This window comes from Sander vitreus, chromosome 8 (genome assembly GCF_031162955.1).
Source record: "Sander vitreus isolate 19-12246 chromosome 8, sanVit1, whole genome shotgun sequence".
NCBI classification, from domain to species: domain Eukaryota; kingdom Metazoa; phylum Chordata; class Actinopteri; order Perciformes; family Percidae; genus Sander; species Sander vitreus.
In genome coordinates this window covers 36,039,056-36,055,765 of record NC_135862.1, presented here as the reverse complement: position 1 = coordinate 36,055,765, position 16,710 = coordinate 36,039,056, and the positions used below count along the sequence as shown (strand labels likewise).

Below are 16,710 nucleotides of genomic sequence, written 5' to 3'. Positions count from 1 at the left end.
CCATTACTCACGCTGTTGCCATTGTTTACGTGGTTTACAAGGCAAAAAAGGAGTAGCAATTGATTCTTGTCAAAAATACAAATAAGATCCAGCACGTACATCTCTGCTCCTAACGGACGTCTTCTACTGGAAGTGTTTCGGATGAGACTAAGACAGGTGGGGATGATTACTTTATTTTAAGACAGAGAAGGTGCAAAAAATATTTGAGTGAGGTTTCAGTGTTGCTGGGGGACACCTCAAAGAGATCCAGCTTCTTCAATCTATAGAGTTGAAGAGATAATATATGTCCCTCTATGACGGCTATGGCAACCAGAGCGCTCACTCATCACAGTCAGAGTTGAAGTGAAGTTGGCTGTGACCAAGATATTTACTGCTGTTTGCTTTCTAAACTACTGTCCTTCAGGCACTGGCAGGGGGAGCACCTATGCAAGCACCTGCATCCCAAATAAGGCATTAAAAGCAAAAATTCCCATACAGGTATGAGAAATAATCAACAACAAAGTTAAATAAAACAAAAGTAGAACACGAAAATAAATCATTTTGACAGTGAGAAACAAAAGGTCTGAGGATTGTCCTTTGCTGCATACAGTTATATATATATATATATATATATATATATATATGTATATATATATATATATATATAAAAATGTCATGCAGTGGTTGTTGTTTGGATGAATCTTCTGAAGGAGTTGTTAGTGTTACCAAGAGATCGCTTTTAAACTTAAAAATGACCAAACACCAAAGTATAAAATCTGGTATTTCTTTTCCCATTAAATGTATGTGTCTCCTTCTTCCCAACAGAACCATCCATTAAAACTCTGACTGACAGAGCCCACAACACTTGTAAATAAATCTTTAACCCACCGGGCACCTTATGAGAGCTAGGGACGCCAAACTCCATTATAATCAATATAACTGCTTACTAAAACGTTTTCATTCTCATCATTGTAAATTTAGTTTGTGAAAAAAAATTTTTTTTCGTACAAAGCATACATCCAAAAGTGTGTGGTTTGAGAACTGCTGAGTAGGAGAACAGGAGGAGGAGGTGGTGTTGGTGGAGAAACACGGAGAAGAAGGAGACTCAAAAGGTAAAATGAGATCCGACGGGGACTTACATTATTACAGGGGGAGATAGAAACAGGAATAAAAGGATCAAATGGGAAGGTGAACCAGAGAGAGATTCATGACTTCTCAGGTAGTATTTCTAGCCTGTGTGTGTGTGTGTGTGTGTGTGTGTGTGTGTGTGTGTGTGTGTGTATTTATAGAGCAGGCAGGGGGATGGTAATCGATAGGCTCATTAAGTCCTCCTTGTAGGAACAGTTCAATAGAAACACACACAGCTCCTGTCGCCATCATTAAACTCGTCTGCTTCCACACAGCCGGAACAAGCGCCGTCTCTCCTCCGGGACGAGTCCTCAGTTCCGCAAAGCAGCCAACCTGGAACATAGGAAAGATGTGGATCAGTGTTTCCCAAAGCCCAAGATGACATCCTCAAATGTCTTGTTTTTGTCCCCAACTCAAAGATATTCAGTTTACTGTCACAGAGGAGAGAAGAAACTACAACATATTCACAAATATTCACAATGCTTTGTATTTTTATTTATTATTATTATTTTATACTTTTTATTGACCCCCAGTGGAAAAATTACAATTTATTTTACTGTCCAAGTGTATGTTTACTGTTTCTGTGTTGAGGCCACGTCTAGACAATTTTCTGTCATGACAGACAATAAAGTTTTCTGAATCTAAATTTAAGAAGCTGGAATCAGAGAATTTTGAGTTTTTCTTCATAAAAAAATGACTCGAAACTAAATTACCCTTTAAGGGAACTTCTAACCTGTAACCTAGTAGTTATGGGATAAAACACGTTCTGTCTAGTACCAAGTACAGACACTGGTCCTTACCGTCGAGACAGCTGGTCTTCCCTCTCCTGGCTCCGAGAGCTCTCTGCACCCACCGAGGTGGCTCCTGCAGGCAGCTGGCTGAGCTGGTCCATCACCTCCAGGCCGCTCTCCTCTGCTATTTGGTGGATCAAGCTGTCCACCTGTTCCTGAGGCGTGGTCAGAGTCATTGCCGAGCTCATGGAATCCTCCATCACCTGAAAGAGAGGGATGGATCGAGTGCGTTATGGACAAAAGAAAACTCAACAACTGGGTTGGATTTCTTTATGATTTAAAGGGTAATTTCAGTATTTTATGCATTGGTGTCTAAGTGACTAATGTGAACAAAATATTTGAAATTAGTCCAGTATTGAGTGAAAACGCTGTAATGGGCAGCCTCAAACCAGGCTGCAATGTAATCCTATAGGGCAAATGTGCATCGTCAATTTCCGTCCACTCAAAGTTCTGTTTGTGCCGCTGACTCAGATTATTTTAAGTGTCTGACAACATACAGAAAGGATCCCTAGAAAGATACCTTTTTGTTAAAGAGTAAGATCCTTTTAGTTTAAGCAGAATCAGCCCCTTCATCACCATCGCAACGCCCACCAGACTCCATTTAAATAAACAATACTTTTAGCGTGTATAGAGCCAGCATATTTTCATTAACGTTAACTTGCAGCTCGTTTCGCCGCTGCTGACTGCATAGAGGAATTTTTGGCACCCCCCCCCCAAAGAGGTTTTAGCCAGCCCCAAAGGAAAACCACCAGCACCAAAATGATAAGAATATGAGAATAAAAACAGCAATTCAAATCCTCTCGAAATGTGTTTAAGAGCAATTTCAACAAGCGTTGAACAAGCAGAACATAAACTTAAATATGAGAGCTAATCTCAGTTTTATCTCCAGAGAATATTAATATTATTTTTTTAACCAGTTTTGTTAATTGGGGCTTTATTTACTCAAGCATAATATACATTGTTGTTTATCAAATTGTCAGAAATAACAGGTAAATAGATGTCTGTCAAATAAGGTAACACAGACTCATTTACTGTACGTGTCCTGGTCATGCCCCCCCCCCCCCCCCCCCCCCCTCCTCCTCCCAAAAGCCCATTCTTAGCCAGGAAAAACCCTGATACTGGACCAATTTCAAACATTGTTACTCCACCACTTAGACACAAAACATGGGAAAACACCAGGTTGAAAAATACCAAAGTTACCCTTTCAAGTCAGACAGAACATCTAACCATGCACAATTTACTAAAGCAAGCCAAGCACTTTATGAAAGTACATATACAAGAACAAATGCACATAGTCTGCAGCCACTCACTGAGGTGTGGACGTCGAGGTTCTGGACTTGGGTTTCAAACTTATCCATGACGGCAGAGACCTTTTGCAGATCCATGGAGTTTAGAGCTCTGTCCAGAGCTTTGGTCACCTGGCCCATGTTTTTGGTCACCTGATGGAAAGAAATGCCTTTATGATGGATTTGTCTCATTCTGGAAGGACACATATGATGTGGTAATAGTTGCTTAATAGTCCCACATATAGTAAAACTGTATACAGCAAGTATCAATGAACTGCAGCGGTAGAATGTAACAAAGTACATGTACTCCAGTACTGTACTTCAGTCCAAATGTTGAGGTACTTGTACTTTACTTGAGTCTTTTCCTTTTCATACCACTTTCTACTTCTACTCCACTACATTTCAGAGAAAAATATTGTACTTTTTACTCCACTACATTCATCTGACATCTTTAGTTACTTATTACTTTAAACATTTAGATTTTAGCACACAAAACAAATGTAGTTTATAAAATATTATAAATTAAACTAGCCAACGTTACAATATTACAGCCTACAGGTCCAGCTGAAATAGACCATTAAACACTTGGTTGAGTGACAGAACTGTCTGAATCGTTTCCAGTTTTTTTCTGTATCGAGTACTAATACTTTAAGTAAATTTTTTTTCTGATGATACTTACAGACTTTTACTTAAGTAACATTTTCAATGCAGGAGGTTTACTTGTAACAAAGTGTTTTTTACAGTGTGGTATTAGTACTTTTACTTATGTAAAGGCTCTGAACACTTCTTCCACCGCTGATGAGCTGACTGAACACAGTAACTTACTCCCTTCATGGTGACAGCAGTCTGGACTTTGGAGGCCACCGCGTCGACTCGAGACGCCATGCGCAGCCAATTGAGACCTTCGTTTTTTTTCCGGATGGCATTTTCTGCATACACTCTGGCACAATCCACATTCTTCTGTTGCAACGCCTGGTGATGAGACAAAGACACTGTAAACACTCAAAAAAACGGCAACTCAAATTCACCTTTAGCATACCTCGTTCTAGTACAATCCTCCAGGTGTATGTAGTGCACACACATGTAAACGTGATGAACAGAAACACCATTGCGTACCCTTTAGTGTCAACATTGTACATAAGCTTGTTATAAATGAAACAAAAGCTGTAACCGATGAGGATTTTTGTTAGGATTAATCTTACTTTTACCTTGTCTCTAATGAGACAAAAATGATGACAAATGCCCATGAGATGTTACCAGATCCCAAAGTGATGTCTTCAAATTATTTTTTTTTTAGACTGACCAAATACAAAGTACAGTATTATTACTCATATAAAGTACGGTAGGCCTTTTTTCTGACTGGCAATTACACACAACATTATGCTTGTGGATAGTTTGGGTCTCAACCTTTTATTGCTATACTAAAATCCAAAAGCAATCTGCTAAAGGAGTAGCCTCAAGGCTTTACACATTACGTTACATCGTAAACAATTAGCCCTCCCTTTAAACAACATACATGTACGGTTAGGGAGACAGGGTCACAAGTATTTTGTTTCATTTAATAGTTTTCTTGCACCAAACTATTTTGGTCTAGAATTCATTTAAAAACCTTTCCCTTGCAGTTGGCATATACCATCCATATGCCATGTGTCTGCCAAACATTGATTTGTGTGTGCTCTACTCAGCTGATGCGGAAGTTGCGGAAAAAACACTGGCTGTATTGTGGAGGATGCATCATTGCTGTGACTATGTTCTAAACTGGAGCGGACCAAAAGGTCTAATAAGCTACTGATACTGATTTTGTTCTAAAATACTAAACAATAAAAAAATATGAAATGGAGAAAAGCAAGCTACTCTCTGCATTTTTGAAGCAGTTATCAGTTTGGGTTTAGTAGTAGTACCAAATAAATATCTATAGCTATTAACATTATTTAACTATAATACATTATTTAAATAACTCGTTGATCAGGCTTTAGCTTTCTCTGTTGTAACGAGTGCTGCGTGATACAACCAGGGCAGTAATCTTATACTATTTAAATAATAGTTTGTAGATTAAATCATAAGATTTCCCTCTCAGCTGATCCAGCCATTATCACGGTGCTACCCAGCAAAGGCCGATCATGTCAGCGGTGTGGAATTACTTCAAAGTTTCTGATAAAGACGTCAAATTTGATTTCAAGAGGGGGTGCGGTGCCAAAGAACTTTCCCACGTCAGGTTTGATACACCAACCTGAAAACACGACATCCAATTCAATATGCAGAGTACATCAAATAATCTGTTACATTTGATTGTTACACAACTGAATGAAGAATAATATATTTAATATTGTGTTTTATATATATTCAAGTCAAATTTTGGTGCGTTACTTTCAATAAAAGTGTGATCATTTTATTGGTTTGTAGTTTTTCAAATCAGATTAATTAAATTCATGAAATCACAAACTTCGTCCCAAAGCATCCTGAATTTTCGGTTTCGGCCCAGAATTTTCATTTCGGTGCATCACTAGTTATGATTTATTTTCCTAGCTTTCTTTTCCAGTATTAATTGTGTGGATTGCATCTTGACAAGTGTAGCTCCTATAAAGTTAGTAATACAAACAGTAATAAAAACAAACAGCAGCAGCTTCCTCCATATTTCAAATGCATGTGAGCTGTTAGAAAGGATGGGAGTAATGTAAAGTGAAGATATGTCTCTGGCCAGTGAGAGGATAACAGATCTGTGTAACCTCATGGTTCCATGAGAGAAGTCACCTAGATATGTCTTCTGTAATCTCCAAACCAAACATGCATTTGAAATTAGAACAGCAATGCCTAATGACCTATATATATTTACCTCTAGAAATGACTAGCCATGCATGATGTTATACAATGCTAAAGTTGTGCTGCCCCCTGCTGACTGATGTGTCACTTGACCAGTAGAATGCCCATAAATAATCTACTGATGACAACAAAAAGATGTCCAATCATGAAGCACCAAAACTGACAAAGGGCAGTAAACAGTAATTAGACCAGTTAAAAATACAGCTGAATATATCAATAAATAATACTGTTAGTTAAATATCCAAAACTGATTTGCTTCAGTAGCTACCTTCGTCATCAAACTACACCAGTGGGAATGTTCATCACCCATATACTGCGTACTCCTGTATAAACTATTCTAACCATATTTAAATAATTTGAATTGGCAAGCTAATGGTAACAAATGGCTCTTTTCCATTACATGGTACCTACTCGACTCGCCTTTTTTTGGTTTTCCATTACGAAAAAAAAGTACCTGGTACCTGCTAACAGGTACTTTTTTTAGTACCACCTCAGTTGAGGTTCCCAGCGAGCTGAGCCGATACCAAAAGGTGACGTGAAAGCGACAGAGGGGGGTGTCCTGAACAAACCCGCCATTTTTAAATAGTTTAGCCTGCGCTGTGTTTTTTGCTGCCTCCAGCTTCATTTGAAACTAAATGTGTCTTCTGGCAACAACACACACCTTCCTTGTTCTGTGTGTGTGTCGCGTTAGGTCACGGCAGTTTACTGCAGCGCTGCTATGACGACCAGCCACGCTGAGGCGGTAATAAAATCTGCAATGGAAAACAGACGCACAGTGAGGCGAGTTGAGTCGAGGCGAGTAGAGTCGAGGCGAGTCGAGCAGGTACCATGTAATGGAAAAACGCCAAAAGATAGCTAGCTAACACTAATTACTAGAACACGTGTACATGCTTTTATGTAAAAAAAAAAACCATTATTTTCTCATACTGTCGGTCTGAATATACCTGTATTTATACCCTCTGTCTGAAACACGCCCGTTTCTTTAAGCCTCCCTCCTGAAAAAAAGCCCCGTCTGCTCTGATTGGTCAGCATTTCCGGATCTTCCGCATCTGCGCTCTCCGATTCTCTGCACCGTCATTGCAGCCGGGGAATGACTGCAACAGCACTGAAGCGCTACTTTCTACTGATTGACTGGAGGTAAAAGGAAAAGAAAAAGCTTTTCATATTTGTTTTTACACTCCATAATGATCTAATTCATTGTATTTTCTATTGATGTTTTTCACTCATCTGATAAGCCTTTGCTGCCATTGGCCAGTGATAGGGCTGCATATATACAATGACTTAACAAGTCTGGAATAGATCTAGAGATACTGGCACAGCCCCAAACAGCCACACCCAAACATTATCAACACCCACTACAGGCCGACTGCAAAGATCACATAGCACATTATCCAACTGATACAGAGAAAAGGGAAGAAAGAACATGCAGATGATATCTGTCTGGATGCTTTACATGTTTAACTTGTGCTAAACAAAGAGCACTTTAGTTAGTAAATATGACCTTAAAAAACAATCCCTAAAGCTAAAAATTGCACCAAAAGAAGCTTGGCCTTTTTTTTTAAAGATTATTTTTGGGCATTTTGCCATTATAGCAGCTCAAGACCCATTTGTTTAGACTTGCTTTTTAACTGTATTTTATGTTTTTAGCTTGATGTCAGCATTTTATGACTTTTGTTCTGTCTTTTACTTGTGAAGGTGCCATATAAATTAACATATTATTATTCGTTAGAGAGGTCACGGTAGAGATAAAGGGACAGAGAGAGGTGTATGATATGCAACAAAGGTCCCGCTATGCAAGAGAACATTGTGGGACATTGTGATGACAGGGATGCATCTGAACCATTTAGCTGCCGCCACAGTGCCCCAGTGACTTGGCTTTAAGCTTGGGCCAGTTTGCTCACCTTCTTAACCTTGGCCTGCTCCTTTTCCGACTCCTTCTCTGCCTTCTTGGCCAGTCTCTCAAGCTGCTTGGAAGTGAACTTTGAACACAGAGAAAGATGTACAGGACATTAATAAATAACCTTTATAAGGTCTATCAAACTGATACGGATTGACCCTTTTTATTGATACATACCTTTAACTGGAAGAGTGTGTCTGTGGAGACAGTGAGAGACAGAGTTATGTAGTGTATATTGTGTAAATTGTCACAATAGATTGTCTGTAACATAGCAATATGCTAACTCTACATTATATATTAAAACATTGGATTGTCATTATCTGAGATTGACCATAAACAGATAAAGAGTTGTCCAATCTGTCATTTCTTTACTTGAAGATAAGCCCCCTTTTGTTTTACTGAAAAAGTACAACAATCATATTAAAAAGCAGAGTGAAAAAGTAGTGGAAGGAGACATATAAAGGCAGCCTTTACTTCTGATCAACTCCATACATTATGGCTGTTTCCAGCTGTAGCTCTTTGCCTAACCCTGACACAAAAAGGTCAAACTTTGACTTAGACCTTAACAATAATGAATGTTTTTACATATTTTTTGACAACTGTATGAATGTAACTTCAGTCCCCTAGGGGACACTTATGATTTTGTGGGAGGATCTGGTGCTCTTTTTTCCAAAATAACTTGACAAACACTGTACAAAAACTACTACAAATACACAGACACAGAGGACATTGGTGGTACAATTCTGTCATATGCAAAGCAACCGATACAGTAAAAACTGCAAATGTTACTTTGAGTTTTAAGTCGTCGTACACGTCCAAACCCAAGGAGGGTCTAAAAGTATCTGACGTTACGTTATGTTTGTTAAATTTGTAAAAAAGTGACATTCCTAATAAAAACAGTAATTTGCAAGGAAAAGAGTCAGTGACAGGCAGCGTTAAGACAAGATGTTAAATCAAACCGAAGGACACATTGATAGTCAGTCTGGAAACAGACAGTTAGAAATGAAAAACGAATCAAGTGAAAATCAAAACAGGTCTGACAGCTAACCTAGCTAGCTAAGCTAACAAGCTAACGTTAGCTATCTGTCATTAGATTGGCTGTATAGCTAAAACAGAGGCAACACCTATCAGCATGGACCGTTCACATGTTAAAACGCGACTTACCCTCCATGTCAAGACGAATATGATTCCAGGTTATCAAAGGAAAAACTATGTTTATCTCCCTAACAGCCCTTGTTTTGTTATATCGGTGGATCTGGCACGGCACTTCCTGGTCCAAAAAGAGCAGTCTAGACGCTGCAGTGGCGCGTTGCTGCCCTCTATTGGTTGTTACCGACATTCAAGGTTCAAAATGAACTTTTTCGTCCACCAGCCAAACGGCTAGTGAATGTTCAAATTTCACCATCCACTCAGTACATTACCATTGTTTTTTTGGCTAGCGAATGAAGCAAATCTACCAGCCACTTGCATATTTTAACAGCATTTGGCTAGTAGATGGTGCTAATTTTGAACCCTGCCGACATTGTCTTTAATTATTCATATTTAGATAATCCCTCCCTCGACCTGTTTACCAGGTCACAATAATTTATTGTGACCTGGTAAACAGGTTTTAATAAATCCAACAGTATTGCATGTCCGTTATGGCACGTTCATTTGTGGAATATGCAGTGAACATAGCCAAAGTTACATCACAACACATGTTTTTACCCCCATTTTTCATGAGCTGCTCCAGAAGCTGATCCAGTGATACCAACACCGTAGACCAAAAAGTGACCTGACCATACAGTTTCTGGACTGAGTAACCAAGTGTGAGGTATAGGGAAGCAGCCATGGCAGACAGTGAGAGGAGAAAGTTGGTGTGGACCATCAAGAAAGACCTACTCATTCTCTCTGCGGATGAACTGTTCCAGATAGCCAAGGCGCTGGGTCAAGTGCCAGGAAGGGACCAATCCCAGCTTGAGTCAGGGGATGAGGAAACTTACTTTGAGTATATCAGCAACTTTATGCACAGTGAACACTTACTAGAATCTGAGGATACAGGTATGGCCCACTTGCTACAGTTGAAAGACATAGTTGATGTAACCATCCACGGCCATGTGTCTGATCTGCAAATGCACCCGACAGGGGATGTTGTCGAGGTCCCATTGTCAAACTCTGAAGTTAGGGTTGAAGAAGATAAAGCCAATTCCAATGTCAACTCAGTCGTGACAATTGATAGTGAGGTTACTGACGTTGATAATGCTAAGGCCAATCCCCTTTCTTCAACAACATCCATGAACACACATGAAATAGAACTACAGAAAATGCTTTCGAGTTATGAGGAGCTCAAGAAAATTATGCAGTACATGCCCACATCCACTCTGCAGCCAACAATCCACCCATCTGAAATAGCGCAGACCAGGTCACAGAGTAGTGACTGTACCAAGCAGCTAAGTGAACACTCCACACCCACCCCACATAATAAAATGGTCTCCTTAAGAGAGCTTTCTTACCTTCATCGTAGAGAGTTCAAGATTCAGGGGGGTCAGGTTGGAGATCAGGGGTCAGATATCAGCTACAATAGTGTTTGCCGCCAAATTGAAGAAGGATTAAAGGAGCAGTTCAGTGATTCGGAAAATGTGAGGGCTGTCCTAAGAGCAATCAAACCTGGAAATTTCTAGGACATGTTAATGAACAAGGACAACCTTCCTATTGAAGAGCTTAAAGGCTTTCTACACTCCCACCTGGGTGAGCAAAGCAACATGGAGCTTTTCCAGGAGCAAGCAAAAAGACAATGAGACACCTCAACAATTCCTGTACAGAGCAATAGGACTCAAGCAGAAAATATTGCTGTCCTCAAGACATGCAGACACAGATGTTAAATACAGTGCAAACACGGTACAAGATGTTTTCCTCCACACAGTGTATCAAGGCCTCGGTCACAAACACACCAACATTTGCAGGAAACTCAAACCATTGCTTGCAGATCCTAGAGTAACTGATTAGGCAATCCTGAAACAGATGAAGAGGGTAATGAGTGACGAAAGTGAAAGAGACAGACGCTTAGGTCCATCCACCCGCCAAAGACCCACGAATGTCCATAGTGCCCTAGTGGAGGCTAATGCTGCTCAGTCTCCCTGTGTCAAGGAGGGAAATGTGGAAAAGAAACCAAAGCCAGATATGATCCAACAGTTAACAGAGAAAGTTGAAAAACGTACCAATCTTGTTGAACTTATGCAACAGTCAATAAAGACACAGAAGCCAGAACAAGACAGCCATTCATAGCAAGGCAAAACATACAATAGAAGAGGAAAACCATATGGCTGTAAGAAGTGTGTTGAACTGAACTGTCCCAATTGTACACATTGTTTCTACTGCGGGGAAGATGGCCACAGGGCAGTGGGCTGCCTGAAGAAGCCAACGCGCCAGGGAAACTGGAGCCGGTCCCTGCCAGGGGACAGACAGTAACCGGGTCCCAGCCGTCCCAACCCGACACATGTCATGCTGCTAAGTCTGACAAACTATGTGTGGCGAGAGTTAACACTCAGACACGAGACAATGTAACAAAGGACAACAGACAGAGACAACCAAATGAGGAATCCCAAGCACCCTCTCATGTTTTACCCAACAGCAAAAGTGAACGCCTAGCCAAGCTCATTGGGAGAAAAGCTCTCACCCATTGTAATATGAATGGTTTAGCTGTTGCGGCTTTGCTGGATACGGGAGCCCAGGTGAGCATGATCGACAGGAACTGGAAAAATAAATACCTGCCAGACACCCCTGTGAATCCACTCAGTGAAATTATTGATGAAGAAGATTTGAAAGTCTATGCAGTAAATGGTGAAATCCTCCTATTTGATGGCTGGGTTGCTCTTACTATCAATCTGAAAGGCAATGAAAACCTTGGTTTGTCGATTACTGTGCCTTTTCTTGTTAGTAGGCTTGCTCTTGAGAGACCACTGTTGGGCTTTAATGTGCTGGAGGAGATCATACAGGAGCAGCCTGAAAAACTGGTTCCAACGCTCATCAGCCTGCTCTGTGATCCATGTCGGTACCACAAGAAAAGGCAGAGCTCCTTGTACAGTTCATCCAGACCAACGAACCTGTTATGAAGTGTGGGTTTTTACGTACAGGCAGACAAGACAATGTCATTCCAGCAGGTCAGGTGACCTGGGTCAAGTGCCAAGTCCCACCCAACATGGATTTGTCTGATTCAGTTTTTCTGTTTGAACCTGATGACAACATGTACAGCTATCTGAACTGGATGTTGGCGAAGGTCTGCTGGAAGTGCAAAATCCAAGAAAACCATATTTAGCTGTACCCATTGGAAACAACACAAAGCACCCAATCACCATCCCAAGAAAGACAGCCATTGGCAGAATCCATCCATGTTGAAAAAGTGATTTCACCAGACTCGCTTGACTCACCTGACCTGCCCAAGCCAACAGTGACAGTCAACAGTGCTGTCTCAACCTCTGCCAGCTCCAGACCATCTCCATGGCAACCTAGTGTTGACGTCAGTCACCTGGATAAGGAAAAACAGGCAGTGGTTAACAAGATGCTCTGTGAAGAAGCTGGAGCTTTTGCACGTGACAGCAATGATACAGGGTTGCATACCAAGCCTGCAAATGTCGATCACCCTGCGGGATGAAATACCTGTTCAAAGAACATATTCTTCAGTCCCAAAGCCATTGTTTAAAGAGGTGAAAGAGTACATACAAGAGCTGTTGATGAGAGGCTGGATAGTCAAGTCCAAGTCCCCGTATTCTGCCCCAGTGGTGTGTGTCAGAAAGAAAGATGGCAGCCTGCGGCTATGCATCGCTTGCATGCGCCCTTCTGAATAAAAAGACTGTCACTGATCGACACCCGCTGCCCAGGATACAGGATCTGACAGACACTCTTGGTGGTAATGCCTGGTTTAGCATCCTTGACCAAGGCAAAGCCTATCATCAGGGCTTCATCGCTGAGGGTTCACGCTAGTTCACCACCTTCATTACCCCATGGGGTCTCTATGAATGGGTCCGGATCCCATTTGGACTCTCAAGCGCCCCTGCGGTGTTCCAGCGGAGCATGGAGGAAATGCTAGGGCCCCTCAGAGATGACTGTTGCATTCCTTATCTTGATGATGTACTTTGCTATGCAAAAACATTTGAAGTACATGTCGAGGCACTTTGCAAAGTTCTCCAGGCTTCCAGCGCCATGGAGTGAATTTGAGGGCTGAAAAATGCGAGCTGTTCAGACCAGAAGTCAGGTACGTGGGTCGCCTTGTGTCAGCTGAGGGAGTCAAAATAGACCCACGTGACCTGGAAGCGGTACTTGACAAACAAGAGACCACAGACAGTTGGGGAAGTAAGGAAACTGACGGGTTCCTGGGCTATTACCGTTCATACATTCAAGATTTCTCCCTGATTGCAAAACCGATCTATGAGCTACTCCAAACTAAACCAGAGAAAGCCCAGATCTCAGCACCAGAAAAAAATGCAAAACGCCCACAGTTGCCTTCCAAAGAGCATGTAAACTGGACAACCAAACATCAAGACGCCCTTGAACAACTGGTCTCTCTCCTAACAAATCCACCTGTCTTGGCATATCCGGACTTTAACTTGCCCCTCACATTGCATACAGATGCATCAGACAAGGGCCTAGGAGCTGTCCTTTATCAGCACCAGAATGGAAAATTGAGAGTTATTGGATATGGTTCGAGGACACTTACACCAGCTGAACGTAATTACCACCTGCACAGTGGAAAACTGGAGTTCCTTGCATTGACATGGGCTGTGTGTGAGAAATTCCGCGATTACCTGTACTATTCTCCACACTTCACCGTCTACACAGACAACAACACGCTGACCTATGTAATGAGTACAGCAAAGTTAAATGCAGTTGGTCATAGGTGGGTTGGTGAACTCTCAGACTTCCGGTTTGACATCAAATACCTGCCCAGAAAGTCAAATGTGGACGCGGACACTCTGTCTCGCCTCCCCCTGGTTATGGAGACCTACCAGATGACTTGCACAGAGGAGTTCTCAGATGAGGCAGTGCGGGCAACATGGGATGGAAGTTACGCAGCTAAATGCAAAGATGTAGCCTGGGTGGCAGCACTCAACACCTCCTCCCCAGACCATCACCAACAGTCAAATTCTGACCTGCCAACCATCAGCCATGATGATCTTGTAAAAGCACAAAGAAAGGACCAAACCATAAACCAAGTTAAAATAATAATCGAGTTAAAGGCGTCAAACACCAAATTGATAGATGAAATACGGAAAACTGTAAATGGGGCCGCTCAAAAGTTGTTTCATGAGTGGAACAGGCTACATTAAGAAAATGACCTCCTTTATCGAAGAACGAATGGACGGAAGCAGTTGGTTCTCCCTTCCAAATACAAAACACTAGCTCTGAAATACCTACACAATGAGTTGGGCCATGTTGGCACAGAGAGAGTACTTCACCTTGCTAGGGAGAAATTCTACTGGCCCTTTATGGCAAAAGAAATAGAGGATTATGTCACACGAAAATGCCCATGCATTAAAGCCAAGAAACCTGTCGCACAAGTTCGTGCTCCTATGGGTAGCATTACATCCAGCTTCCCTTTAGAACTGGTGTGCATTGATTACTTACACTTGGAAGCCAGTTGTGGAGGGTATGAATATATTTTGGTAGAGATTGACCACTTCACCAGATTTGCTCAGGCATATCCCACAAAGAACAAGAGCGGAAAAACAGCTGCCGAGCGTATTTTCAGTGACTTCATACCCCGATTTGGATACCCATCCAAACTGCATCACGACCAGGGCCGTGAATTTGAAAATAAGTTATTCGAAACATTGCAACAACTGTCTGGAGTTGGTCACTCGAGAACATCACCCTACCACCCACAGGGAAACCCAGCTGAGTGGTTGAACCGCACCATACTCCAGATGCTGAGGACATTGACTGAAAGCGTGAAACTGCGGTGGAAGGATCACCTCCCACGTTATACACGCTTACAACTGTACCAGACATGTATCCACAGGCTACTCACCCTTTTTCCTCCTCTACGGCCGTCATCCACATCTTCCTGTTGACTTGCTGTTTGGGTTCAGAGAAGAAAAGGAACCATACTCACCTAGAGGATATGTAGAAAAATGGGCTGAGAGAATGTCAGAAGCCTACCAGATTGCTAGTGAGAATAGCAAAAAGTCCAGTGCAAGAGGGAAAGTAACTTATGACAGGAAAGTCAAGGGAATGGTGCTGCAACCAGGAGACCGGGTTCTGGTCAGGAATCTCAGTGAATGTGGAGGCCCAGGCAAATTAAGATCATACTGGGAGAAGACTGTTTACAAAGTCAAAAAGCAGCTTTCTGATAGTCCAGTGTACATTGTCTGTTCTGAAACCGGAGACCAGGGAAAAACCAGAACACTGCACCGTAATCTCCTATTGCTGGTAAATGATCTACCTGTTTAAATCATCTCACCTCTGGAAAAGAAGCAAAAACATAAACAAAGACGAGAAAAACAGACAGACATACAAAAGGGAAGAGATGAGAGCGACAACTCGGATTCAGATGATGACTGTGCCTCAGGTTACTGGTTGAGGATACTGGCAACAAGAACAGACAAGAGACCGCTTACCTTGCATGAACAACTGACTCTGCTGAAATCTACTACTCTCTGAAATCCTACCCGTACCTCGGTAACAGATCCAGCTGCTCCAGAACCTGTAGGGATGGAAAGCCATACTGTACCTGGACACTTACCAGACCATGTCCTGTTACCTACACAAGATGAAACTGAACAAAACATTGATGAAACTCTACCTGACCCCACCAGGCCCGAAGAAGAATACGGAGCCAATGGGCAATCTGACTCAGATACTGAAAGCGGACCCCTGACTCCTCCTGTTGAGCACAACCAGACAGAGGTTAGAAGGTCTGTACGTGACAGACGACCACGTAGATTCCTCACATATGACTCATTCGGTGAGCCATCAGTGGAGTCACATGCTAACATCCATTCAGTTTCTATTCACACAGATCCATACTCACCTGCTGCATAGCTACTGAGCACACTTCATCTCCACACTCACTTGTCCCATACGTGCTGCCTTGCATACCGCAACCACGCCATATCATGTACACCCAGGCACTGTACATGCCATATATTTACCCTATGCAGGCTGCATACATTCCCCCACAGAGACTTTGCTGTTAAGTAGTGTTTTAAGTACCTGAGGTTTCTCTACATAATGCGTAATGTTGTGAGTTTAAAGGGGGCATGAGCCAATTTTAATTGAAAATGTCGGGAGCCATTTTTGTTTGTCGGGGTGAATTGTTTTTTTTTTAAGAGTTTATTGTTTTGCTTTGAAGATGGATTTTCATATTTCTGGGTACCTTAATTTATAGTTTGATCATTTAAAAGTAAGGAGAAAAATAAGGGCATGCTAATCCATATTGCGCCAGTAGGTGGCAGTAGTAGCTTTTCACAGCATCCGGTACACTTTGGGAGTGCCGTAAGTGAGTTCATAATCCAGTTGAATGGAGAAAGAACAACACGTCGTTGTGTCTCACTTCTTTATGTGTACTTTGTCCTGCTGTTACAGTATTATTGCAATAACCTGCTAACGGGTGCCAAGCCGGTACCCATTACATACATAAAAGGCCTATCCCTTGAAAGTGAAAGCATTCTTAAACTGCCTTTCTAATAAAGCATGATACTTGATGAAACTGCACTGTTGTTTTTCCACTCGTTTGATAATCAGGACAGAGGGAAGGTCAAGGGCCCCTCCTTTTGAATACTGGGAGTGGTGGTGTCCCCAAGAATGGTGGTGTCATACCATAAGAAGCTAGCGC

The 16,710-nt window shown here is 41.8% G+C and overlaps 1 protein-coding gene across 1 annotated transcript; it reads right to left on the bottom strand.

Annotated features, from left to right (window-relative positions):
- Window positions 1–1,213: 1,213 nt before the first annotated feature.
- On the bottom strand, window positions 1,214–9,196 carry chmp1a (charged multivesicular body protein 1A). Its single transcript, XM_078258020.1, has 7 exons — window positions 9,066–9,196; window positions 8,079–8,098; window positions 7,906–7,983; window positions 4,010–4,156; window positions 3,209–3,337; window positions 1,908–2,101; window positions 1,214–1,440 (listed from the first exon to the last, which is right to left on the bottom strand). Exons 1-7 carry the CDS (start codon window positions 9,070–9,072, stop codon window positions 1,419–1,421), a joined length of 597 nt encoding a protein of 198 aa, XP_078114146.1. The 5' UTR covers window positions 9,073–9,196; the 3' UTR covers window positions 1,214–1,418.
- Window positions 9,197–16,710: the final 7,514 nt, after the last annotated feature.

Excerpts from the sequence above, each read along its gene's own strand:
- chmp1a (XM_078258020.1), bottom strand. Across the intron at positions 4,157-7,905 it reads AGCAGGCCAAGGTTAAGAAG|GCGTTGCAACAGAAGAATGT; the intron begins GTGAGCAAACTG and ends TCTCATCACCAG. Across the intron at positions 3,338-4,009 it reads CTGCTGTCACCATGAAGGGA|GTGACCAAAAACATGGGCCA; the intron begins GTAAGTTACTGT and ends TCTTTCCATCAG.